Genomic DNA, 26,713 nt, shown 5'->3' on the forward strand with positions numbered 1-26,713 from the left:
GGACGTTGTAGTGGTAGTGTTAGCTTCAGGGAAACCGGATATAGTTCCACCATTGAATTGTGTCTGTTGGTCTGTATTCTTTTCGTGTTAATTGCCCCTTCGCGACGGTCGTCTTTAGTCTCGTTGCTCAGAGAGATTGTCCTCACGTGATGCCGGGGCGCTGGTGCCAACGGGCGATCCGGCGATCTTCTTCACTTGCAATCATTCTATACCATATTGCTATATTATTGGCATGGGAAAAGTATTTCATACGATTGGGGGTACTAATATAAAGCTTAAACGAAGCTCTAGGACGCGGGTGAAATAAAACTAGGTTTAGAACAAGCATTCAAATTCAAAAGGGCCATAACACCGGACCAAGGACTAGCATGGAGGAAAGAAAGTGGCAGAGACAAGGAAAAGGAGCGCTATACAATTAGGCATGGGAGACAACAACTGCCCCGCCGGCTCTAAGACGTCAACTGGTTTATTGCGCTCACTAACATGCCCGCAGCCAAGGCGATGCAGGGCTGGATTGCCCAAGAAGATTAGATGTCATGTCTTGTCATCAACGTCGTCTCCGTTCGGGTTGGGATTCGATCACTCATTGCAGCCACATTTCATCAAGGGAGCCTGCGAAACAGCTTCCGTGGTTGCGTCGTTCACTCGCCTTCTCGTGTTCTCATTTCGTGCACCGTTCACGTCGGCATGGCTCAAACTCAGACAAAAGGAGGGTCCGGGATGCCGGTGGTGCTGTTTTGATGGTAAAGGGAAGGGGGCGAGAAAGGAGAGTGGGATAGTGGAATTGGGGGAATAGAGGGTAGGAAAGCCATTGCCATCAACACGCAAACTAAGTTCAAGATTGGCTGTTGTTGCGGGCAACATCAGCACGGACGGGATCGAAGTACGCGTGGGCCATGGCTTCTTGGGCGGTCAGACGTTCCTATAAGAAAGGGTCAGTATGGCTACTTCCATGGAGTCCAAAGTATAATTAGCCTTCACGTACAGCATGATCGTAACGGAGCAGCTTGTCGAGGAAGTCAATGGCTTCGTCGCTAATAAAGCGCTGGTTTTCGGGAGTGACAAAAGAGTGCCAAGGCTTGCGAGGGAACCTCGACAGAATCTCGTCGTACTGAGGATCCAACTCAATGTCGTACTTGTCCAGATACTCGAAGAGCTCCTCGGTTCCAAGGACCTTGGCGATCTTGACCAATTGATCGGAGTTACTGTTTCCGTGGAAAAATGGTTCCTTGCGGAAAATCATGGATGCAAACATTGCGCCAAGTGACCACATATCGAGGGAGTAGTCATACTCTTGGAAGTCGACAAGCAACTCAGGGCCCTTGAAATACCGCGACGCAACGCGGACGTTATACTTGGTGCCCTTGTGGTAGAATTCGGCCAGACCCCAATCGATAAGTCGCAGCTAGAAAAGAGTTAGGAAAACAAGATCTTCCAAAATATAAGAGACGCGAAGGAAGGCTAACATACCTTGCGCTTCTCATGATCAATCATAACATTGTGGGGCTTAACATCTCGATGCATAATACCCTTGCTGTGGCAGAAGTCTAGCGCCTTCAGTAGCTCAAAAACGTAATAGCGAACGTCGTAGTCCGTAAAGCGGGGGTACAGAGTCCGGAAATCGGTGTTGTTGACAGCCTCGAAAACCAGACTGGGGGTTTTGCTCTGGTTGTCACGTACCACATCCAGCAGCGCGACAACGTTAGGGCCCCCGGCCAGATTCTGGAGGATCTTGATCTCTCGCTTGATCTTCTTCTTTTTGACAGGCTTAAGAACCTTGATGACACATTTCTGATAGTTGACAACGTTGATGCCTTCGAATACCTCGGAGTACTTTCCTCGGCCTAGAGTTCCAAATGGTCAGCAAACATTCAAAAAGGCAGGTGATCCCTATAGTTAAGGAATGACGGCGGATGGTACCGTCATTCCCGGAGGCTGGGATGGGTTCCAATCAGGCGCAAATTACCTATCTTGCGAACAATCTCATAGTTCTCCAGCACACCCCAAGAAATGTTGACACTGTCATAGTCCCAATAGGACCGAGGCATATGCTCGTTGACATCGGCGTAAACACGCGCCATGATGATCGCAGATGGCTTCCGAGCCCGCGCCCACAATCGAGATATGCGGCGGGGTCACGCGGGGGTGCGCCCGGGTGACAGTGAGAGGGATGAGGGGGGGGGGGAGGTCGGGGGGAAGTCTTGACACAGAAATAAAACAGACGCGGCAGGCCCAACAACTGGCCAGCTCAAACACAGCCGTGCTATCAAACGTCCTAGAGCAATGGGTTATTAGAGGTGGTTTAATTCTGATGCGAGCAGATCTGATGTTCCGTTGTCACGTGGAGAGCCGGACCAATGTAGTTAATCCGACCGGAGACACTATTTCTCCGAACTGAATTTCTGCGGGAAGCGCGATTTCCCTTTTTGGACAGCTTAAGTCACTTGAACTTCGCGCTGTTCTTTTGCTTTTCCTTTGGCTCTTCTTTGCGCCCGGTGGCGTCTTTAAAAGACCCTCTCTCCCTGCCCATCATGTTCTTTGATCTTAATGTCCCTTACAGTCCAGATGACTCTGACGTTCCTCATACCTTGAATTTCCTGGCAGAACGTAAGTCATTCTGCCGACAACCAGCACAAGATCTAGTGCTAGGCCACATGAGGTACTAACCTGACCCTGCAGTTGGTTACACTACGGTCGCCTTGTCTCAAACAATTAATGGAAAGCTCCCTGCAAGCATTTCCCCGCCGTCTCTCCCGCCAAACCCGCCTAAATCCCTCCAACTGCTGACCCGGCTCAACCTGACCTTGTCCGATCCCGCGCAGAACCAGCGTCTGGCTAATTTGACCCAGGCGTACGATCTGGTTGCCCTCCGTCCGACAAATGAAAAGGCTTTGCTCAATGCCTGTACCAACCTGGAATGTGATGTGATCTCGCTTGATCTATCAGTTCGTTTGCCGTATCATTTCAAATTCAAAATGCTGTCGGCTGCTATATCACGCGGAGTCCGACTTGAAATATGTTATGGCCCCGGAATCACAGGAAGTGGATTAGATGCTCGCCGGAATCTTATCGGGAATGCTACCGCGTTGATCAGAGCCACACGAGGCCGCGGTATTATTGTGTCCAGTGAGGCCCAAAGAGCCCTGAGCTTACGAGCTCCGTGGGATGTGATCAACCTGGCCTGTATCTGGGGACTTTCGCAGGAGCGTGGCAAGGAGGCGATCTGCGAGGAATCCAGAAAGGTCACGGCTCTTGCTAAGCTGAAGCGGACCAGCTGGCGGGGCATTGTCGATATTGTCCATGGCGGGGAGAAGGTGGAACGCCAGAAATCTTTACCGAAGCAGAAGGCGCCCACAAAACCCGACACCCCAGTCGAGCCTAGTAATGGGGCTGATAGTTTGAAGCGGAAGGCCTCACTGGGATCTGAACCAGTCGAAGAACCCGAAAAGGCACTTTCAAAGAGAGAGATGAAACGCCGGGCCAAGAAGGCCCGATTTGAGTCACGAGGTGGTGATCCAAGTGACACCTGATTACGAGATGTTTCCCTTATCTTATTACCAACACCGGAATTTGCTTCTGTCTTGCCGAGCAAAGAATCTTGGGCAGTCAGATGCACATCACGAAACATTCTCCGATCGAGAGACTACCGCAGCCGACTGCATGGATGGCTATCCTACTATCTGCACGCCATTTTGTTCCCCAGAGAGCGCTTTCTAAGTCCGCTTATGATTCATTGGCCAATATCGACAGTCGGCCGCTGTACTGCATGTGGATCAAAGGGGGAAGTACTGCAGGACTTCAATTAGTAGTCTGCTCAGGATCATGCAACTGGTAACGATTACCATCCTGACACTTTTGCATATGAGTTACCCACAGATATATTTCTCCTATATCTAGCTTCACTTGGAGAGGTCTTGAGTCTCCAGGACTCTCTCTGACTGATTGAGCCTCTCGGTAGGTTGCCTGCCAATAGGCAGTCATATCTGATTAAGCCAGCCTTCTGGATTGGCCCACACAATTATTCAGATACCAAAGAATTGTTCCTCAACAAAATAGTATGATGAATATTGATCTGCTACTCTGAATATTCAAGCTGTATATGGCATTGCCGCAAAGGTTTTATGTTTCCTTTTCCAAGTGACCATGATGTTATGCCACTGCAGTGTTGGAAAATACATTGTCCTGACAATCTAGTAGTAGTAATAACAATATTGTATTTCCATGTCTGGGGATATCTTCTACTGCTTGGTTAGGTGATTGATACCTACTACCAGGGCTTATACTAGTACATCTAGTATGTATTTCCTATTGTCCAAAGCGCCCCTGTATCTACGTCTACCTCGTATTACATTAAGTAATAATCTCACCAAATACAAGAATCAAATCTCTCTAGATGTCAGTCTTTCACTCGATATTCCAGGTATCCAGGGAGTCTTTATCTCCCGGTCTCGCTCTTCCGGGCAGTAATAACTTGAGAAGTTCTGATTATCTGGGCATTAGTCCTACAAAAACCGCCCTTTCCCTTTCGGGTGTTCTCCATCACCGGGTTGCAGCTTTGAGGGCAAGTATGCCAAATTTGTATACTACAGTCACATATGGACTTCGCACTATGGCGATGAAAGCGAGACGGTTTCCATGGTTTCTGAATAAATTTAGTATCTTCAGTACTATTACAAGCCTTGGAAAGTTTTAGGTTCATTAAATCTTTAACAAAAAAGGATTTTCAGCTACTGTGACGTTTGTACGTCTACGTCATTGACCATCTCCAAGGATATTAATAGGGTGGGGCTATGAATACTATGTTCCTGACAAGGCGTAGAAACCTGATTTTATAGATCACCCCTGGATACAATAATCCTCCCACTTATTTTTCTAATATTGTTTCTAACAATTTACATTATTTGACCTTAAATTCAGCCAGACCACTGCTCACTCTCGGCATCGAAGTACTTTAATCCAAAATGAGCTCCTTTCTGCGTATCCCATTGCGGCTACGAACGCCGACCTCAATTCCTCTCGGTCGCAACTCGATCAACGTCTGCGGCCAACGAGCATACGTCCACGACACTCCCCAGAAATTTTCAAGAGCAAATGAGCATGACCTGGAAGAGAAATGTGACCGCGGAAACACTCCCAACCACCCAATTCCCTCCAACAACGCCCACCCAACTCTCCGCGACGGCAGACAGTCAAATCTAGCCGACATAAGCGGTGTTAAACATGAGGATTTACCAGAAGACGTGCGGAAACACAACGAAGATATCGAACACCGATATGATCGATGCTACAACCATATCGGAGATGAAGGAAAGATCGAGAAGGCTTTCGAGGAGAAATGAGCGTCTCTAGGGGCCTTCATCAAGGAATCCCAAGTGTGGAATGCAATATACTTGTACTGTCTAAGAGGCATATTATGCACAGTCACTGCGGCACCTAATTGCCCATCACATATTTACCTGGAGTTGTCAGTGCTTCAGATGCCAGTGTATATATAGTGGCATTTTTATGAAATCACGAGCTGTTTGAGTGAGAACCTTGGAAACGGACGATTGAAGGACAAGATAAATCTACCTGTGTAATTAAAAGAGGGGTGTGTGCCTCGCGAATGCTATGGTCGCCGCTCCAACAACCGTTTTTTCCCCCACCTGGACAGGTAACCAAAGCGCCAGAGTGCTGGAGCCATGAATTCTACGCTATTTGGCGATGAAAACCATGGTTTCCAAGTGGTGACTAATCTCGCGCCAATCACTCAGCTCGTTCTCCCGCCCGGTACGATTGAGTGGCTAGTGGAGGGGAAGGCTCAGCTTGGCTAACTTGCGTTATAGTAGAAACACCGGAAACACCGGTCAGTCCCCTATCCACAGTTCCATTCAATCTCGATCCAGATTTCGTGGAACGTAGCGTTTTACTTGATGAGATTCACGAAAAGTGCTCTAAACCGGGATCTCGAGTAGCCCTTGTTGGTTTGGGTGGTATCGGGTAGGTCGAACACGGCCGTGTTTACACATTGCGCTGCTAATATCAGAAAGCAAATCAAAGCTAGCTATTGAATACTCTTATCGCATCCGAAATCAGTCACCAGAGGCATGGGCTTTTTGGATTCATGCCAGCAACACTATCCGAATTGAGAGAAGTTTCCAAGAGATTGCAGATCGGGTGAAGATTCCAGGACGGCAAGACCCAAAGGTCAACATATTCAAATTAGTCTCGAACTGGCTCCAAGATGATACAACTGGTCGATGGATTTTGATAGTTGATAATATTGATGATGATTGTCTTCACGAACCCCCACCAGTGACCATGCAAGATACAGACAAAGACCATATAACTGGCTTGAAGCAACCGATCTTAACATTCTTACCTTGAGTTCCACACAGCTCAATCATCTTCACCACTCGAAGAGCAGGCGTGGCGTTGAAACTTGTTGATGAAAGAGATGTTATTGTGATCGACCCAATGGAGAAGCCTCATGCACTTGAATTGATGCAGAAGAAGCTTGGAATAGAGACAGACAACGGATGCACTATGAGGCTCCTAGAATCACTCGAGTTTATGCCGCTTGCAATTATACAGGCAGCAGCCTATATAAGACACAGAGCGCCACGTTGCTCAGTACCACAATATTTGAAGGAGTTCCAGGAGAGCGACCAAAAAAGAATGAGACTTCTGGGCTATGAAGCTGGGCACCCTCACCGGGATTCAGAAGCAAAAAATTCAATAATTATTACATGGCAATTATCGTTTGCTCATATCCAAAAAATAAGAAATTCGGCGGCAGACCTTCTCTCGCTGATGAGCTTTTTTGATCGACAGGGAATATCGGAGAAGCTTCTCGCCCATCGACGCAATCAGCTGACTCTCGAACGGGCGGCAGTGACTCTTTAGAAGATGTTACCCACGATGATCAGGGCAGCGAAGCAGAATATGAAGCACTTCAAAGCTTTGAGGATGATATCGCCATGCTGAGAGAATTTTCATTTATCTCTGTTGGCGATAATGGGTCAGTATTTGAGATGCATGGCTTAGTTCAATTGGCCACGCGGAATTGGCTAAAGTCTACTGGAGCAATGGAGAAATGGAAGCGGCGGTTCATCGATATTCTTTCGACGGAGTTCCCTAGTGTGGAATACGAAAACTGGAGAACATGCCAAAGGCTTTTCCCACATGTTAGGTCCGCGGCACTGCAACGCCCGGAGTCAAGAACCGACCTTCGTGAATGGGCTTCACTTCTCCACGAAGGGGCAAGGTATGCATGGAGAAGAGGCAACACAGCAGATATGAGTAAGATGGCAACAATGGCAATGAAGGCGCGAAACTATCTGCTAGGACCCGAGCACGAGGATAGTCTGAATAGTGCTGGAATTGTGGGGTTGACATCTATTCTTGAAGGGAAATGGGATCAGGCTGAAGGGCTTTGGTCAAATCTACAGAAGAGTTGCGAAAGAGTGCTTGGCAAAGAGCACAGCAGTACCATAACGAGTACGGCTAACTTGGCATTCGCATTCTGGAACCTGGGCAGATGGCAAGAAGCCGAGGTCTTAGGCCTACAGGTGCTTGAGACTCGTCAGAAAGTGTTAGGCCCGGAGCATCCTGAGACACTGACTAGTATGATGAATTTAGCGGCAACGATCATGAGCCAAGGTCGATGGCATGAGGCAAAAGATCTATGCTTGCAAATTTTAGAGGCCCGTCAAAAGGTTCTTGGCTCAGGGCATCCCGACACACTCATTGCCATGTCCAATCTGGCATCAATATACTGCAAGCTTGGCCGGTGGTCAGAGGCAGAGAAAATAGAGGTATCGGCGTTGGAGGCTCAACGACAAGTCCTTGGCTTGGAGCACCCCGACACCCTCGTCACTATGTGCAACTTAGCATTGACCTTCCGGGAGCAGGGGAAACTGGAAGAATCCGAAGCCCTATATTTGCAAGCTCTGGAAATAACACGCCGGGTACTTGGGGCCGAAAACCCAGAGGTTCGGATTCCTATGACCAACTTGGCGATAACATATCTGCGTCAAGGCCGACTGGAAGAAGCGGAAACGCTGCAGGTGCAGGTGCTCGACATGTGTAATAAGGTGTTTAAAATTAAGAAAGATCACCCAGATATATTGACGTATATGTTCAATCTTGCATTGACGTTTCAGCACCAAGGCCGATGGGAAATGGCTGAAGAGCTAGAGATGGAAGTACTGGAGACACGCAAAAGGGTACTGGGACCAGAACACCCGGACACTTTAGCGACCATGGCAAATCTTGCGAAAACCTTGAGGTCATCGAATCGAGAGACAGATGCATTGGTTCTCATGACCGAATGCGTTCACCTTCGACAGCAAAAATTGGGGCCCGATCACCCGGATACCAAGTCCGCCTCGATTGTTCTTCATCAATGGCAAGAAGACGGCGTACACCCATATGTTTAATCTTGCCAAGTGAAGCTTCTAGATCGAGAAACCAAGTCAAGTTAGATTATATTCTTGCTTAATGCAGGTTTCCGACATGCGGCCTTCCAAGCTACCTAGGTTTATAGGTACACGTGCTATGGAGCTATAGTACTTAATTTGATAGTAGGTTTTCTTTAACTCCGACACTTACAATCACAATCAATAACTGTTCTGATAACAATTATAAATAGGAAGATCATCTAATACGAGAGATGTATGGTAATACGGAGGGATCCTGTTGGAAGAGCGTAGCTCTTTGTGGGGTTTATTCGACTAACAACGATGCACTCCATTCCTTGCCACAAAACATCAGGACAAAACAATCTGATACAGCTAGTCGAGCATCCACTCGGCGTAGCAGGTGTATCCACCCTCAGCCCTACGGTAAACTTCCGATCTCCGATGTTTTCATGTTATTATGTGATTTGATCCGTAAAGCCATCGTGTCGAGCCGGACGGTCCTGCGATATCGCGGCGAAGGAGGCTCAACTTAGTCTACATTCGGATTTTGGGCAGTCATGCGTATAGGATGCTACATCATGATGCTACTAGTGCATTGTGTGGCAATATCAAACTGGAGTCGCATATTTCACTGTCGATCACTGAGAAAAGGCTGGCGGATCTACCGCGTAGCAAACATTGGAATCTGGTAACAAAAAAGAGAGGAAAAAAAGGGAAATGAATCAAGACAAAACGCCCCGGAGACCAAACATCCCTATTACCGCAGGCCGAGTAAGAAAAATATGACAACGCAGAGAGATAACCCTTCCCAGTACGCCAGCGCCTCATACAAAATGAAAAAGAGGGGAAACACGGGAGATGCGGAGAACGGCGCACGTTCATCCTCGGCTTTGAAGTCAGAGCATCCATTGCAGCGGGTCAATGGGCGAGATTGGAGGAAGCTCTCGTCATATCTTTCCAACCTCAGAATTCCCTGCAAGGATAGTCCCTTGTCGAGAAATTTCCCCATCTGACGTAGTCCCGCCCCCCGCTGCCGAAGCCCGCATGCACCGTTTGATAGGCGCCCCTCGCAAGCATCAAATTGGATGCACGTCCAATCCAAGTCAATTCCACAACGCCTTTACCCACAGATGAAAAGCTCCATTTAGGCATATCCAACTTCTCGCCAGGTATTCGTGCAGCCGTGAGACAAACGTCATAATCTCCTAGCCAGATCGGGTATTGTCGGACTCCCTCCGGATTCCCCATGCGGTTGGGCTAAGAGATTCATTCTCTTAGTTCATTCTTTGGTGTCTTATAGGGTGTCCGTAATTGCCCCGCGTCGTCTTTTTTTGGCTGCTGATTACTTGCCGGTCTTTCCCCTCGCATATCTCCGATTAGCTAGGAAGTATCAGAAAGCATGCGAGTCACTTACCCATGCCCCCATGTATTGAAAGGCTATGTCACCACTGCCGTTTGCGCCACTGTGTGATAAGAAGCCATCGGTTAGTATTGACAGAGAGACGAAACAGGGATCCAATGTTGTCAAAATACCTCTGTGCTGGAGCGCCCCCAGCTGAACCTCCTCCCGAGGTATTTGTGGAAGCCGACGAGCCCTGTCCACCTTCTTCCGGGGGCATTTTGGTGATTTGTTATTTGGATATTTCCTATTGGAGGAATGAGGGAGGTAATGAGGGGACCTAGATGGCAAGGTCGAAGGAACGAGTTCAAGGGGGGGTGAAAGAGCCAGGAAAATGGGGGCATCTTAAGAAACACAGAAATCAACTGGTGCCGTAGGCGATTCCTTTATAATATTTGACGTTTATCGGAATTCGAAACGTAGCGATGGAGTAGCATATTGGGCACATAGCTTGATCTCCAATGACAAGGCCCGTGTAGCCGACGATGCTTCGACCAAATAGCGGATGGACCAATGGCGAATCCTCAGAGCGCGGCCGCTCCGAGGAGATGAATTTGGGCAGAGTGACTCCGCAGAGAAGAGCCGCATTACAATGTGTTTGAACCAGTCTCCGCGTTATGTTGACGCATGTAGATGTATTCTCCGCTGTATGCTGTAGATGTAGGTGTATAAGGATTGATATCTTGGTTGCCTTGTGCGAACCAGCTGCGAACCCCTCTATTCGGGATCTGGCTTCCACTGAGCAATGAAAGCGACCGGGAACTATCCTGTACTGGTCATCTTGGAGGGCGAGAATCCTGTATTCCTCTCCACCCACCTTGTGTTCCGTGTCTTCACAAGACTCCAATACTCTGACCAATGAGGTGTGACCCATGTGGACGGTCCAAACATTTGCGTGTGCGAGTCATAGAGCTTCCTCTTTATTCGTGATGATTCATGGTCTAGTATTCCCGGAAAGTTAAGCCTAACGTCAATTTCCCAAGATCCTGTTAGTTGGGCACCGACCCGGAGATGCGTTGGCCCGTTGCATGATATCCACATTCCATGCGACCTATACAAAGGGACCTCGTAAGCTACGCATGCATATTAGTTCGAGCTTTAATCTATTGTGTTTCACATGCGAGCGCCTTCGTGGAGAGGTGGGGTCGAATGAACGGCACAATGTGTGGATACATTGGTCTTGAGCTCTCGTGTTTTGGGGATCCATACAGCCTTGATTACTCCATGTCCATTGAGAAATAGAGACAACTGGATCAATACTAATACTAGTGGGTATATTGCATAGTAGTTGACTGGATACCTAAACCTGACTATATCAGACGCCCCCGGCCGATAGTAAGCAGACTAAAGACTATAGATTAGATCATACCACTCCCCGCACTCGGGCCAAATTTCAAATCCTACTAGTTTGAAGGTTGATACTGACTGATGTGGTCGCGGAGCGGGTTAAATCCAGCATAAAGCCGGCTTTTGAACTCGACCCCGGAAAGTATGACAGCTGTTATTATCTACGAGTAGCTTGAATCCAATGTAGTGCCAGTGCCAATGTTAAAACCAAGAAATTGATATAGTATTTCTTTGGGTCACCTGGGCATGATGTCTATCGCTTCAAATTCGGGTAGCCACTAGTACGCTCAATATATCATGATTACACCATCCGATTAGATATAAGGCTGATCTGACCAATAACATTGAAAATAAAAGTTAAGAGTTGACGGGTACCTCGAATCCCAAGGCTAGTGCTTCGGATCTCCGGTGAACTTCTCAGGATTGTGGCTTTTATGCATCACATGGTTCCCAGTGGCCCGCTCATGCATTCCGATACTAAGCGGGGGAAGGTTCAGAGGTCAATATCTTTCTGACTCTTCTCAGCATGAGTTATCCCGTGATTATTAACCTTCTTGAATACACTATATCAATATTCACTGTCAGATAATCTTCTCCGGGCTTGTATACGAACATAGCATGGTTCTTGGGTCAGGGTTCCCCGGATTATCCAAATCGGCCCCGGCCGCTATCTTATCGACCCCAACGTCAACCGGAGAGCGCCGACATGGGCTTAACTTCTCCGCTTCTCTCGACCCCATAAACTCACCTTCTGCTTTTTTCTATTTTGCTTTCTCCCCTGAAGACCCCCTTCAGAAGGAAAGGAGATAAACCAGAACCCGAAGAAATAACATCGAAAGCGAGAGAACCCATTACAGCCCCGATTCCTTCGTGTGCCTTCTCCAACGCCCCCCCACCACCACCATGGCGCCAATTCTCACCTCCAACCCAGCCCTCACACTGGTTCCCGAGCCTCTGAGCCCGGCCAGCTTCGCCCAATTCGGCACAGCAATTCAATCGCCTCTACCACGCGACCTCAGCGTTGCCGTTCAACCGTCCTCTCTTCCCCGAACCCGCACACCCCGACGCCCATTCTCGCAAACCAAAACTCAGCACTCAAGTTCAGCCCTATCTCACCTATGCTGGACAACTACAAGAATGGACCAAGCGGAACACCCTCAGAAACAAGATTGACCATGTTCTGCTGCTTCCCGCGCAAACTCCGCAGTATCACAGCCACCAACCAACCTGAGAAAGAAGCCTTCGATGTTCGCATTCTAGAGCGCCACCCATACACCCACCAAACTTTTATTCCTACCGATCTATCTAGCCACTCTAAGGTTGGAAACGGCGAGGAGGAACCCGTTTTCCTGGTCGTTGTTGCGCCCACACTTAAGGGTGAAACCGCTACCGCGAAGACCGATGCTGGCGAAACTATTACAATTCGCGATCCGCCCGATCTGCGTAACGCAAAGGCTTTCATTGGACGAGGTGGCCAGTCCGTTACGTATGCTGCTGGCACTTGGCATGCGCCGATGGTCGTGCTTGGCCCGCGCCGTGTGGATTTCGTTGTCGTGCAACACGTCAATGGTGTCGATGACGAGGATTGTCAAGAGGCGGCATTCGGCGAAGGTATTAATGTTGATCTTGGGCACAAGGGTCAGTATGGCCGGAAAGAGCTGAAGGGGCCAAAGCTTTGGACAGCAGCAAAGCTTTAGGCTCATGTTGGCGACCCGGGGTTTAGACAATAGATATTGTATAAAATCATCACAATTTAAGCGTTCATTCAAACCCTGTTCCAAGTCTGGCTCTGATCTACGAAGCCCCCGTTTGCCACGACGATCCTCCTAGTATTCCAAGGTTAATACCGCGAGATTAGGTTACGAGTTTATTACTTAACTTTATTACTACATCGGAGCGGCACCCCCAGATATACCGGACATGTAGGTCTGTGCGCAGGATGGCCTTTACTGGTAGATCTATCCCTAGGCGTATAGAGCACTAGCGAGCCTTAGAGCAGTGGTATTATTTTAGAATTAAAATACTACTAACTTGAAAAGTAATGTATACCTAGGTATCTTATCCATTGCAGGGAGCGATCTCCCCCGAGGGCAGTTCATTTGGAGTCTTACTCTACGATTGTTTTTTGAGGTACTAGTATATTCTGGTAAAATGACTGGGCAAATGGGCCGTTATTGTGCATATTTACATTGAAAAATTTACTATACTACATGGTATATCCGGAAAGGCCTGCACGCTATTACAAATCAACCTGTCGATTGAAAGTGATTAAGTCAGGATGCGGATGGCGCCTTTGGGTCCTCAATTGGTAGGACTAGGGGAATCCGACTCGACTCGCAACTCTTCACGGACACGCCTGGCAAGATCAAGGGATTCTTGAGGGAGACCCGCCAATTGGGCTACCTTCAAAGCATGCGATTCACGATTGACACCTTTCCGCAGTCGATGCACAAACGAGAAAGCCCCGAAATCCGTCTCCTTGACATCCGTGCAGTACCTCTCCAGATGCTCAAATTGGCTCGTCATATCCGCCAGCGAGTGAAAATGTGTTGCAAACAGTGTTCGGGACTGGTTGTGATAATGTAGATGGTGCAGACAAGCGTAGCTGACAGCTGTCCCGTCTTCTGGTGTGGTGCCTCGCCCAACCTCATCCATGATCACGAACGAGCGAGGGCTGGCTTGTTTCAGAATAGCGGCAGTCTCAAGCATCTCAACCATAAACGTGGATTGGTCACGGAAGAGATCGTCAGCCGCGCCGATGCGACTGAAGATTTGGTCCACAATTCCGATTTCGGCGTAAGCGGCAGGCACATACGAGCCCACTTGCGCCAGGATGGTGATCAAAGCGTTCTGCCGCAAGAAGGTGCTTTTGCCCGCCATATTTGGACCAGTAATGAGCCAGATACGTTCCTTTTCGCCGAGGAAGCAGTCATTACTAACGAATGATCGACCCTGTTCTTCCAGGCCCAGCTTGACTGTTGGATGCCTGCCGCCCACAATCCGGTGCGAAGTGCCGTCGTTGAGAATCGGTCGTACCATTTGTTGCTCTTGAGCTAGGATTGCGAAAGAACATGCGACGTCTAGTTCATCCATGACTGCTGCATTGCGTCTGATCTTGACCAAGTTGAGGATGACCTCTCGGCGAAGGCGCTCAAAGATGGCTTGCTCCTCTTGGCGAATTTTGACTCGAACACTTTCCATTTTATTTCCAAGCTCGGTCCACGCAGGGAGGTAGAACGATCTGGTGGATTTGGTGGAGGAAACATTGCGCGTGATCCCTAGTTCCTCGAGGGCTTCTTGGGAAACCTTCGGACCTTTGACGTGGCAAATGTGGCCGAGGCCGGGGGTCCATTTGAGAGTCAGCGTGGAGGAACCGACGGAATCACGAAGGTGTTGAGTTAGCGACGCCTTTTCGTCCCAAAGGCGCTCGATTTCTGCATGCAGCTTGTTCAAGGAACTGCTGGCGTCGCGTCTCATGATCCACGTATCAACTGAGCCGGATTCTGCATCCGTTGCCGCCGCCCGGTCACTACTTTTGGTTCTTATCTTCTTAGGTAGTGACTGGAGGTCGCTCGAAGTGCCTTCATTGAGTGTGACTTCTTGGGCTAAATTAGCTGCAGCGGCGGCCGTGCTGTCTTCAATACGTTGTTGCTGCAAAAGACCCTCTTCATCGATAGCGGCAAGTATCCTTTCTGCCAGAGCTATTGGCCCATCTAGATAAAGTCGTGAGATCATGGTGTTGAGGCTGTGTTTCGCGTCGGACGAAGAAGAGCCCAGGGTTCTCTCGTGGTCAGTAAGAACCTGTCTAACGCCTTTGGATGCTTCAATGGCACGGGAAAGGCAGATCAAATCATCTGGATCTCCTTTCCCAAGTGCAAATTTCTGTACTAGCCGTTGAGCATCGTAGCTACGCTTCAACAGCTGAACGACGCTATCACGAAGCTCTTCGCTCGCGATCATTACCGCAACGAGATCAAGGCGCTGGTTGATGATATGTAATGAAGTAGACGGAGAAGCTGGGACGGGTCAATAAACTATATCAACATACTATTGCAGTTGGAAAACTCACTGAGTCGATCTCGTAACAGACGGGCACCACTCTTAGTAGAAGTTCTGCGAACGGCGTGAAGCAAACTGCCCTTTCCAAATCCATCCCGTGCAGTTTCGAGGATTTCGAGACCTCTCAAACTATTTCGATCAATGTTCATTGATTCATCAAGATGTCTCCGACGTGGGGGCTGTAGTTTGAGATTCGATCCTTGCAACTGCACGCGAATATATTCAAGTAAGCTGAACCCAGCGGCAACTTCCTCCGCCGAGAAAGTTGCATGAGATTCCTCTGGGATCGGAGCCTCAAGCATTGATTCCCATTGAGACATCGGTGCGAATGTTTCGGGGAACCGGAAGAAAGTGACGAGGCGATGCTCGAAGCCGACCAGAAGCTGCAGCTCCTGCCCGATGAGATCTTGAACTTGTTGATCGACGAGAATCTCCCGAGCTCCGATCCGGGCTATGGCAGATGGAAGCATTTGTAAAGAGGTGAGTTGTGTAAAGAAATCCCCTGTGGAGAGATCCAGCCAGGACAATCCTACACTTTGAGGCACAGAAGACAGTATATGCTGAGATGATTGTGCTTCGTCCTTTTGTTTCATGTGTGCTTCTAGTGACGGAACATCAAGGTATATGGATAGCAGAAAATTATGCTCAGATGGATCAATGAATTTCTCATCAATTAATGTGCCTGGTGTGATAATTCTGGCCACTTTCCGATCGAAGAGCAAGCCAGTATTCGATTTTGCTTTCTCCTCTGCCACAGGAGTAAATTCCTCGCTGATGGCCACATATTTGTTTAGGTCTTGAACCAACATTTTCAGGTACCGGTCAAGTTGAAAGAAGGGGAATCCAGCCATGGGGACAGGTCCGGCGCTGGTCCTCTTGGTTGCAAGTTTCATACCGAGTAAGGGGGCAAATTCCTCAGCTTGTTCGAAGTAAAGCTAGATTCGAAATATTAGGAGTTATCTCTATCATGATAAAAAAGCGGTGCATACCTCATAGAAGCCTCCAACACGCGTAAGAACTACACAATTCTTGAACTTTTGCATGTTATTTCGATGACCCTGAACGACTGTCGGGTAACGTGGGGCCTCGTCGACGCCATCATCATAAGCTTCGAGCTTCACAACGCCTTGTGGAAGGTCCTTCAACTTGACAGTAGATTTGGTCTTTGCGCCTCTTTGTTGCTGAACCACTGGGACCGTAGGCATCACATTAGGGATACGCGCACGAACTGGTGAGTGTTGCGCATGGTGACAGATCGTCCGATGTACATGGCAGTGATGAGATGAGGTATTCACACCTGCCGTAGAGGCCACTGGTAATTGCCAGGATAGTCTCCATTGCACAAATGCCCTAGCATGGAGATTCAAGCGCATCATTGCGACGCGGCGAAGCAAGTAACGCTGGAAGCGGCAGAACTCATCTAAACTGGAGCTCCCCTCCGCACTCCGCCTTCCGCCTTCGCCATCCACCGAAATCTTCCCGACTGCTTCTCTCCTTCGAGAGATTACTACAATTTCCAAACCCTGGCCTCCATTTCTCCCCCAACAAGTCAGCTCGCTTGCGACAGGAGGATGAGCCAGGTTTGTGACTTCATTTAATTTCACTCAATCGCTGATACCCCCCCCCCTAACACGTGCGACGTGAACGACTTCGAGTTTGGCGCATCAGGCCGATCCAAGTCGCGACTCACTCTTTTTTCTCTTCTTCCTTACACCGATTGATCGCCTTGTCGTGAGAACGGCACCCCCACACCATCATGGCGGACCAAAATATTTCGCAGTACAAATACTCGGCGATGTCCAATCTGGTTCTCCAGGCGGACCGTCGTTTTATCAGTCGCGTCAATGACGAACCTACCGGAGACCCTGAGTCCATCGCTGGCCGCATCGGAATCAGAGAGATGGGCTCCCGGATAGCGCGCGATGATGCCCCCAAGTCTAAGAAGAAGCCGGTCGGCCCATCAGATCTCGAACGAGGTTCCATTCGTGAAGGCGAGGATGTATTGATGCGGGAACAAAAGAAGCGCCAACGCGGCCAGCCCGCACAACTACGAGGACAAGGTATTCTTTCCGCCGCCGATGCTCTCGTTGAGGGCTTGAAATATCGCCCACGAACCCCCGCCACACGAGCCACTTACGACCTTATCCTAACGATCACCGGAAGCCACCTGGGCGATGTCCCCCACGAAGTCGCCCGAAGTGCCGCCGACGCCGTTCTGGAGCTGTTAAAGGACGAAGAGATGAAGGATTTCGATAAAAAGAAGGAAGTCGACGAACTTCTCGGCAGCGCCATGAACCCCAAGGAATTCAACGAGCTGATGAATCTGGGTAAGAAAATTACCGACTACGACGCTCAGGATGACGACGAGGATATGGACGGTGGCATCGCTGAGGAGGAAGCCGAACTCGACGAACGTCAAGGTGTCGCCGTGGTTTTCGACGAAGACGAGGACAATGATGGCATGGGCACTGTCGATGAGATCCGGGACGAGGATTCCGATGAGGATGAGGAGGATGACCAAGACGAACTCAACAATGATCAAACTGCCCAAGCAGCCGGCGAAGACGAGGAAATGGTCATTGATGGTGGTCTCGGACAGGACGATAAGGCTGGAGACAAGACAGGACTGGGAGTCTCCGCTCGCGAGATCGACGCCTACTGGTTGCAGCGCCAAATTGGTGACATATACGCAGATGCACACATCCAACAAGAAAAGACACAAGAGGCCCTAGATGTTCTTGGTGGTCGCTCCGAGGATGGTTCCGAGCGCCCGCTTCGTGATGTTGAAAACGACCTGATGGACCTGTTCGACTACGATCATCCCGAGCTGGTAGCTAAGCTGGTCACCAACCGTGACAAGGTCGTTTGGGTCACTCGCTGGAGGCGTGTCGCCGAAGATGCCGATGCGCGCAACCTTGTGGAAAGCGAGATGGTAGAAGCTGGACACCGGGCTATTCTGGATGAGATTCGCGGCAAGGCCGCCCCTGATGAACTCGCTCCATCAGGCAATAAAATGAAACTAGACCTCATGGATGTTGATGTTCCCTCAGCCGCTGAGCCTGAGCAGAAGGTTGCTGGCGAGAATGGCTTGGTCGGCGGTTTGCAGCCAAAGAGAACGATCAACCTTGAGAACTTAGTCTTCCACCAGGGAAACCATCTCATGACAAATCCCAATGTCAGATTGCCTCAAGGCTCGACGAAGCGCTCATTCAAGGGATACGAGGAAATCCACGTCCCCCCTCCCAAGGCTACTAAGCAGCCCGGCGAGAAGAACATCCCCGCCACCGAGCTACCTGAGTGGGCTCGTCCCGGTTTTGGAAGCGCCAAGGAGCTCAATCGTATCCAAAGCAAGTGCTATCCCACAGCCTTCCATGACGATGGCAACATGCTTGTCTGTGCTCCTACTGGTTCCGGAAAGACGAATGTTGCTATGCTTACCATTCTCCGCGAGATTGGCAAGAACCGCAACCCCGAAACCGGAGAGATCATGCTAGATGACTTCAAGATTATTTACATTTCTCCCCTGAAGGCCCTGGTCCAGGAACAGGTCGGAAACCTGGGCAAACGTCTGGAGCCCTATGGCATTCGCGTGTCAGAACTCACTGGTGATCGTCAGCTCACAAAGCAGCAAATTGCCGACACACAGATTATCGTTACCACCCCCGAGAAGTTCGACGTTATCACACGAAAGGCATCGGAAACCAGTTACACAAACCTCGTTCGTCTCGTGGTCATTGATGAGATTCACTTGCTCCACGATGACCGTGGACCTGTCATCGAGAGTATCGTCAGCCGTACCATTCGCCGCGTCGAGCAGACTGGTGACCCCGTCCGCATTGTTGGTCTCAGTGCTACCCTTCCCAACTACCGCGATGTTGCGAGTTTCCTTCGTGCGGACCCCGAGAAAGGCGTGTTCCACTTTGATGGGTCATATCGACCCTGTCCATTGAAGCAAGAGTTCATTGGTGTGACGGACAAGAAAGCCATCAAACAGCTCAAGACTATGAATGATATTTGCTACAACAAGGTCATGGAGCAGGTTGGCCAAAAACGCAACCAGATGCTTATTTTCGTTCACTCGCGAAAGGAGACTGCAAAGACCGCCAAGTACATTCGTGACAAGGCTGTCGAGATGGAGACCATTGGTCAAATTCTGCGCAGTGATGCCGCCAGTCGTGCAATTCTTTCCGAGGAGGCGGAGTCCGTTGACGATGCGGGCCTGAAGGATCTTTTGCCTTACGGCCTGGGAATTCACCATGCTGGTCTCAGTCTCGCTGATCGTGACTCCGTTCAAGCACTATTCGCCGATGGCAGCATCCAGGTTCTCGTCTGTACCGCCACTCTGGCCTGGGGTGTCAACCTGCCAGCCCACACTGTCATCATCAAGGGAACCCAAGTCTACTCCCCAGAGAAGGGTAGCTGGGTTGAACTCAGCCCCCAGGATGTTCTGCAAATGCTTGGACGTGCTGGTCGACCGCAGTATGATACCTTCGGTGAAGGTATTATCATTACGACCCAGGCCGAGATTCAGTACTATCTCTCGCTTCTTAACCAACAGTTACCAATTGAATCTCAGTTGGTCAGCAAGCTTGCAGACAACCTGAACGCTGAGATTGTCCTTGGCAATATACGCAATCGCGATGAAGGCGTTGAATGGCTCGGCTACACCTATCTCTATGTCCGTATGCTCCGATCACCAGGTCTTTACAGCGTGGGTGCCGACTACGACAATGATGATGCTCTGGAACAGAAGCGAGTCGATTTGATCCACTCTGCCGCCAACATCCTCGAAAAAGCGGGTCTTGTCAAGTATGAGAAGCAGACTGGCCGTCTCCAGGCTACCGAGCTGGGTCGAATTGCTTCTCATTATTATATTGGCCACAACTCGATGCTTACCTACGCTCAGCACCTCCAGCCTTCAATTACTACAATTGAGCTGTTCCGTATCTTTGCTCTCAGTGATGAGTTCAAGTACATTCCCGTTCGTCAGGATGAGAAGTTGGAGCTGGGCAAGCTCCTGGGGCGAGTCCCCGTGCCTGTCAAGGAGTCTATCGAGGAGCCTCATGCGAAGATCAATGTTCTGCTCCAGGCCTACATCTCTCGTCTCAAATTGGATGGTCTTGCGCTGATGGCAGATATGGTGTACGTCACTCAATCTGCTGGTCGTATCATTCGTGCTCTTTTCGAGATCTGCTTGAAGAAGGGCTGGTCCTCGGTTGCTAAGACCGCCCTTGATCTTTGCAAAATGGCCGAAAAGCGCATGTGGCCGACGATGTCCCCTCTGCGACAGTTCCACCATTGCCCGAGGGATATTCTCCAAAAGGCCGAGCGTATAGATGTGCCCTGGGCCAGCTACTTTGACCTCGACCCCCCTCGCATGGGCGAGCTTTTGGGCATGCCCAAGGCTGGACGTGTCGTGTGTGACCTGGTTTCCAAGTTTCCCCGCCTCGAAGTCCAGGCCCAGGTCCAACCGATCACCCGCTCTATGCTACGCGTCGAGCTGACCATTACCCCGAACTTTGTTTGGGACGACACCGTCCATGGCAATGCTCAGGACTTCTGGATCTTGGTTGAGGACTGCGACGGTGAAGAAATCCTGCACCACGATCGCTTCCTTCTGCGTGCCGATTTCGCCAAGTCGGAGATGAATGAGCACCTGGTCGAATTCACCGTCCCGATCACCGAGCCCATGCCGCCTAACTACTTCATCTCTTTGGTCTCTGATCGCTGGATGCACTCTGAAACCAAGATTGCCGTCTCTTTCCAAAAGTTGATCCTTCCCGAGCGCTTCCCTCCTCACACTCCTTTGCTCGACATGCAGCGGGCTCCTGTCAAGGCCTTGAAACGTCCCGAATACCAGAAACTTTACCCTGAATGGGAGAACTTCAACAAGATCCAGACGCAAGTCTTCCAGTCTGTCTACAATTCGAATGACAATGTCTTCATCGGCGCCCCCACCGGAAGCGGCAAGACTGTTTGCGCTGAGCTTGCACTTCTTCGCCACTGGTCTAACGAAGAAAGTGGCCGCGCTGTTTACATTGCTCCATTCCAAGAGCTTGTTGATCTGCGCCTTGTGGACTGGCAGAAGCGACTTGGTGGCCTTGCGGGTGGCAAGACCATCATCAAGCTCACTGGAGAGACTACGGCTGATTTGAAGCTTCTTGAGCGTGCCGACCTTGTTCTTGCTACTCCTAGTCAATGGGACGTTCTCTCCCGTCAGTGGCAGAGACGCAAGAATGTACAGACCGTGCAGCTTTTCGTTGCTGATGAGCTCCACATGCTGGGTGGCTTCGGCGGATATGTGTATGAGGTTGTCGTTTCTCGTATGCACTATATCGCTCTCCAGACCGAGAATGAGATGCGCATTCTTGGCCTGAGTGTCCCTCTCTCCAATGCTCGCGATATCGGTGAGTGGATTGGCGCGAACAAGCACACCATCTTCAACTTCAGTCCGCATGCTCGACCTGTGCCTCTGGAGTTGCACATCCAGTCATTCACCATCCCTCATTTCCCCTCCCTGATGCTCTCCATGGCCCGGCCCGCCTACCAGTCCATTCTGCAGCTCTCTGCCGATAAGCCTGCTCTGGTCTTCGTCCCCAGCCGTAAGCAAACCCGTGCTACTGCCATGGATCTGCTCGCCGCTTGTGCTATGGATGATGACGAGGATCGCTTCCTGAACGCCGATGTAGAAGAGCTCGCTCCTCTCCTCGCACGTGTCCAAGAACAAACTCTGGCCACGTCGCTGACCCATGGTATCGGTTACTATCACGAGGCTCTGAGTGCCACCGATAAGCGCATTGTCTCGCACTTGTTCACTATCGGTGCTATTCAGGTTCTGCTTGCTTCGCGTGAGGTCTGCTGGGAATTGGACCTGACTGCCCACCTGGTGATTGTCATGAACACCCAGTTCTTCGATGGTCGTGAGCACCGTTATATCGACTATCCCATCAGCGAAATTCTCCAGATGTTCGGCAAGGCTTCTCGCCCGGGCCAGGACAAGATTGGCCGGGGTGTTCTGATGGTTCCCGCCGTCAAGCGTGAATACTACAAGAAGTTCCTCAACGAGGCACTCCCAGTCGAGAGCCACCTTCAGGTCTACCTTCACGACGCGTTTGTGACCGAAGCCAGCACAAGGACAGTCTCCTCGACTCAAGACGCGGTGGACTGGATGACCTACACCTACTTCTACCGCCGTCTTCTGGCAAACCCTAGTTTCTACGGTCTAGCCGATGTTAGCCACGAGGGTCTCAGCACTTTCCTGTCGGAACTTGTCGAGAACACTCTCAAGGAACTGTCGGAAGCTAAGATCATTGACCTGGACGAGGAGGATGACACTGTTTCTCCCCTCAACGCTGCTATGATCAGTGCCTACTACAACATCTCCTTCATCACCATGCAGACTTTCCTTCTGTCGCTATCCTCCCGCACGAAGCTCAAGGGTATCTTGGAGATTGTCACTTCTGCCACCGAATTCGAGTCTGTCCAGATGCGCCGTCACGAAGATCACATTCTCCGCCGAGTCTACGATCGTGTGCCCGTCAAGATGTCACAGCCTGCTTTCGATTCCCCGCATTTCAAGGCTTTCGTTCTGCTTCAAGCGCATTTCTCGCGTATGCAACTGCCTCTTGATCTGGCCAAGGACCAAGAAGATATCATCCGCAAGGTTCTCACCCTGCTCAGCGCCTGTGTGGATGTGCTTTCCTCGGAAGGTCACATTAACGCCATGAATGCCATGGAGCTTTCGCAGATGGTGGTCCAAGCCATGTGGGACCGTGATAGTCCCCTGAAACAGATTCCTCATTTCTCCCCGGAGGTTATCCAGGTTGCCAACGAGTACAAGTATGTGTTAATTCCCAAACTCCCTGACAATAGACGGCAAGTTACTAATATCTTTACCTGCAGGATCAATGACATCTTTGAATTCATGGAAGCCATGGACCCCTCTGAGAACAAGGACTACGCCACCCTCGTCAAGCGACTGGGTCTCAACAACAAGCAGCTGGCTCAGGCTGCTGCCTTCACCAACGAGAAGTACCCCAATATCGAGCTGGAATTCGAGGTTGAGGATCCCGAGAGTGTCACTTCCGGCGAGCCTGCCTACCTTAAGGTGAAGATCGAGCGCGAGGTTGAAGAAGACGAGGAGCCCGACACCGTGGTCCACGCCCCCTTCTACCCCAGTCAGAAGATGGAGAACTGGTGGTTGGTGGTCGGCGACGAGAAGACCAAGAACCTCCTGGCTATCAAGCGTGTTACCATTGGCCGCAAGCTGGAGCTACGTTTAGAATATGTTGTGCCCACTCCTGGAGAGCACGATCTGACTCTCTACCTGATGAGTGACAGTTATGTCGGTGTGGATCAGGCCCCCACGTTCAGCGTGACCGCGGCTGAAGGAATGGACGAGGATGAGAGCGAGGAGGAAGAAGAAGAAGAGTAGATGACTGTTTGATTTTCTTATTTATTTTTTCTGTAAAATAATAGTTTTGGAGTAATTGGAACAAAAAGGTCTTTCCATTGAAGTCAGTAACTAACTATACTATAACTACTACTTGTAGTTATAGCCCATACAACTTGAACCCTAAGAGGATCACCGGTGAGTACCAAAGTGGATCCTTTCCCCGCATGGAGTCACACGCCTCTCACCTTCTCCCCTCCTCCCCTTGCTGCCCCTGATACTTCTCCCCTCTTCTCCCCTCTTCTCCTCATCTCTTGCACATACCTATTGCTTCCCCTCTTCTTGGAAATCCTACACTCTGCCCATATTATTCTTTACATTATTGAAATTCCCTACAGGGACCTATCTATAAGCTCCTGTTCTCAAGCTCTTAGCTCCACGCTAGCTCTATCTTATCGCATCTCATAGCTTGAGCTACCAAAGGGGAGATGACCATTCGCACGATGCAGTTTACGCCACAGTAAGTTCCTCGATTTGCTTATAACCGCTGTCATTCTTCTTCTTCTTTTCTCGTGATAATCCCAGTCCTCCTATCGCGTAAGGTCATGGCACCTAATTGACATCGTACAGGGTCCTCCTTGGTGCACCCAGGCGGTCCTCGGCCGTTCCCAACGCGGCCGGAACTCTCGCAGTCTATACCCAAACCTCCTATTCCTTCGAGTCACACTCCAAGACAAACGAGATCCGAGTCATCGAAATCGATTCTGGCCGATCAGCCCTCATCACCAACGACCCCGGCGCTAGCAACCCGCAGTGGCTGGGTGACGGCGACCGACTCGTCTGGTTGAAGACCAAGGGCAATGGAAACACCAGCTTCATTGTCGGCGATGCCCGCGAGGCCAATAAGACATATACCGCCGGTACCGTCCCTGGCCCCGTCTCGGATCTCAAGGTCACTACCGTTGAGCCTGGCAAGATCGGATTTGCGGTGAGCGGCAAGGCCAATAATGACGGAACCCTATATAACCCCCACGACGCCAAGAAGCCACAAACGACTGGTCGCTTATATACATCACTGTTCGTTCGCCATTGGGATTCTTATGTTGAACCTCAGAAAAATGCCATTTGGTACGGTCTTTTGGAGCAGGCTCCATTATCACCTGCCCGTCGCCAAGCTGGCAAGTTCAGCGTTTCGGGTCTGACCAATTTGATCTCTGTGGTTGGACTGGCCGGCGTCGAGTCACCTATCCCGCCCTTTGGAGGCTCTGGTGATTTCGACATCAGCCCATCAGCTATTGTTTTCATCGCTAAGGATCCGGATCTGAATCCCGCCACCCATACATCTTGTTCCTGTTACTATGCGCCCATGTTCTCATGGACTAGCATGAGAGCACAGGATGTAAAGGCGTGTAAGATTACCGCCTTGCAAGGAGCAATGTCATCGCCTGTCTTGTCCTCGGACGGTGGTTCCATTGCGCTTTTGGCCATGCAGCATGATGGATACGAATCCGACAAGAACCGAATTCTATATGTACCGAACCCTTGGGATGGCAACATGATTGAGGTTTTCGAGTCTTCAGATGGAAAGGGTCTCTGGGATTTAAGCCCCTCTACGATCTCTTTTGCTCAGGGCGATAACTCTTTGCTGATTCAGGCGGAAGAGAAAGGCCGCGGAGTTCTTTATCAACTCCCCCTTCAAGGCATCAGAGAGGCGAAGCCTAACTCATTGCGACGACTTACCCACGCTGGTTATGTTAATGATGTAGCTCCTGCTTCGAAGTACAACACCAAGCTGTTTGTTTCCAGCAGCAACATGGTGGATAACAGTCTATGGTATATTATCGACCCTGCTCGCCCCAATCCAATCGAGCTGGTCTCTTCCAACGGTCGTGGTGGTGCAGCATTTGGATTAGATCCGTCTCAGATTGATGAGATCTGGTTTCGAGGAGCTGAAGATCATCCGGTACACGCGTGGGTCATTAAACCATCCAACTTCAAACCCGGCGAAAAGTACCCTCTAGCATACCTGATCCACGGCGGGCCCCAGGGCGCTTGGAACGACCAATGGAGCACTCGATGGAACCCGGCTGTTTTTGCAGAGCAGGGATATATCGTGATCACGCCGAATCCAACCGGTAGCACTGGCTACGGACAGGACTTCACCGATGCCATCCGTGGCCAATGGGGTGGCCGGCCGTACGAAGACTTGGTTAAAGGGTTTGAGCACATTGAGAAGAATCTCGATTACGTGGACACCGATCGCGCAGTCGCACTCGGTGCTTCTTACGGTGGCTACATGATGAACTGGATTCAAGGCCACCCGCTAGGTCGCAAGTTTAAGGCTCTCGTCACTCACGACGGCGTATTCAGCATGACTGGTCAGCTGGCTAGTGAAGAACAGTACTTCCCACTGCACGATCTCGAAGGTCCCATCTGGAAGGTTCCCGAGAACTGGGCTAAGTGGGATCCATCGCGCTTTACTGAGAATTGGAAGACGCCGCATCTGATCATCCATAACGAACTGGACTATCGTCTGACTATCGCTGAGGGTCTGGCTGCATTCAATGTACTCCAGATGCGCGGCGTGGAGAGTGCATTCCTGACATTCCCGGATGAGAACCACTGGGTGTTGAACCCCGAGAACTCTCTTATGTGGCACCAGACCGTGCTTAACTTCATCAACAAGTTCGTCGGTCTTCCTCCAGTATCGGAGGAGTCTGACCTCTCCTCGGGCGTCAACAAGATGGCCGTTTAGGTGGTCTGTCACGCATTAAACTATATGAGCAATAAGTTATGAGATACATCTATGAATTTTGCGTGTTTCTTTGGGAAGAAATCTATTGATTGGACTAAGGTGCCTGGGATTGAACTGTCTTTGTTAAAGACCAAAGCATTTTTTGGTTTTTGTTCTTCGCTTTTGTGTCCAGCCCTTGCTATTCTTGGGATGTTTCGGCTCTTTGTTTATACTGTCGCCATTATAATGAGACTTCGAATTTCGGAACACATAAGAAGCACTTGAGCCTCCTATCGTTCTTGCTGTCTTCTCCTCGTATTTCAGCGCTACTTTATTAACCTCATTCTTTGACATCGATCTCCATGGACAGATTCTAAGCC

The 26,713-nt window shown here is 50.0% G+C and overlaps 8 protein-coding genes across 8 annotated transcripts; 6 read left to right on the forward strand and 2 right to left on the reverse strand.

Moving 5' to 3' along the window:
- Window positions 1–835: 835 nt before the first annotated feature.
- On the reverse strand, window positions 836–2,081 carry N7509_001850 (casein kinase II subunit alpha/alpha'; the record flags this gene model as incomplete). The annotated part of the gene is made up of 4 exons (XM_056626487.1): window positions 836–922; window positions 986–1,405; window positions 1,471–1,844; window positions 1,967–2,081. The coding sequence occupies 4 exons, from the start codon at window positions 2,079–2,081 to the stop codon at window positions 836–838; spliced, it is 996 nt and encodes a 331-aa protein (XP_056492282.1).
- Window positions 2,082–2,531: 450 nt separating this feature from the next.
- Window positions 2,532–3,530, forward strand: N7509_001851 (ribonuclease P subunit p30 family protein; the record flags this gene model as incomplete). The annotated part of the gene is made up of 2 exons (XM_056626488.1): window positions 2,532–2,607; window positions 2,680–3,530. 2 exons carry the CDS (start codon window positions 2,532–2,534, stop codon window positions 3,528–3,530), a joined length of 927 nt encoding a protein of 308 aa, XP_056492283.1.
- A 1,431-nt stretch (window positions 3,531–4,961) lies between these two features.
- On the forward strand, window positions 4,962–5,339 carry N7509_001852 (uncharacterized protein; the record flags this gene model as incomplete). Its single annotated transcript, XM_056626489.1, has 1 exon — window positions 4,962–5,339. The coding sequence occupies one exon, from the start codon at window positions 4,962–4,964 to the stop codon at window positions 5,337–5,339; it is 378 nt and encodes a 125-aa protein (XP_056492284.1).
- Window positions 5,340–6,959: 1,620 nt separating this feature from the next.
- On the forward strand, window positions 6,960–8,420 carry N7509_001853 (uncharacterized protein; the record flags this gene model as incomplete). The annotated part of the gene is made up of 1 exon (XM_056626490.1): window positions 6,960–8,420. One exon carries the CDS (start codon window positions 6,960–6,962, stop codon window positions 8,418–8,420), a length of 1,461 nt encoding a protein of 486 aa, XP_056492285.1.
- Window positions 8,421–12,051: 3,631 nt separating this feature from the next.
- N7509_001854 (ureidoglycolate hydrolase) lies at window positions 12,052–12,845 on the forward strand (the record flags this gene model as incomplete). The annotated part of the gene is made up of 2 exons (XM_056626491.1): window positions 12,052–12,174; window positions 12,249–12,845. 2 exons carry the CDS (start codon window positions 12,052–12,054, stop codon window positions 12,843–12,845), a joined length of 720 nt encoding a protein of 239 aa, XP_056492286.1.
- A 604-nt stretch (window positions 12,846–13,449) lies between these two features.
- On the reverse strand, window positions 13,450–16,583 carry N7509_001855 (mismatch repair ATPase MSH1; the record flags this gene model as incomplete). The annotated part of the gene is made up of 3 exons (XM_056626492.1): window positions 13,450–15,164; window positions 15,218–16,142; window positions 16,197–16,583. 3 exons carry the CDS (start codon window positions 16,581–16,583, stop codon window positions 13,450–13,452), a joined length of 3,027 nt encoding a protein of 1,008 aa, XP_056492287.1.
- A 380-nt stretch (window positions 16,584–16,963) lies between these two features.
- On the forward strand, window positions 16,964–23,641 carry N7509_001856 (ATP-dependent RNA helicase BRR2; the record flags this gene model as incomplete). Its single annotated transcript, XM_056626493.1, has 1 exon — window positions 16,964–23,641. One exon carries the CDS (start codon window positions 16,964–16,966, stop codon window positions 23,639–23,641), a length of 6,678 nt encoding a protein of 2,225 aa, XP_056492288.1.
- A 461-nt stretch (window positions 23,642–24,102) lies between these two features.
- On the forward strand, window positions 24,103–26,354 carry N7509_001857 (oligopeptidase family protein; the record flags this gene model as incomplete). The annotated part of the gene is made up of 2 exons (XM_056626494.1): window positions 24,103–24,119; window positions 24,251–26,354. The coding sequence occupies 2 exons, from the start codon at window positions 24,103–24,105 to the stop codon at window positions 26,352–26,354; spliced, it is 2,121 nt and encodes a 706-aa protein (XP_056492289.1).
- Window positions 26,355–26,713: the final 359 nt, after the last annotated feature.

Source organism: Penicillium cosmopolitanum (genome assembly GCF_028827165.1).
Source record: "Penicillium cosmopolitanum strain IBT 29677 chromosome Unknown utg000004l:1.0-4361866.0:1.0-4365735.0, whole genome shotgun sequence".
Taxonomy (NCBI): domain Eukaryota; kingdom Fungi; phylum Ascomycota; class Eurotiomycetes; order Eurotiales; family Aspergillaceae; genus Penicillium; species Penicillium cosmopolitanum.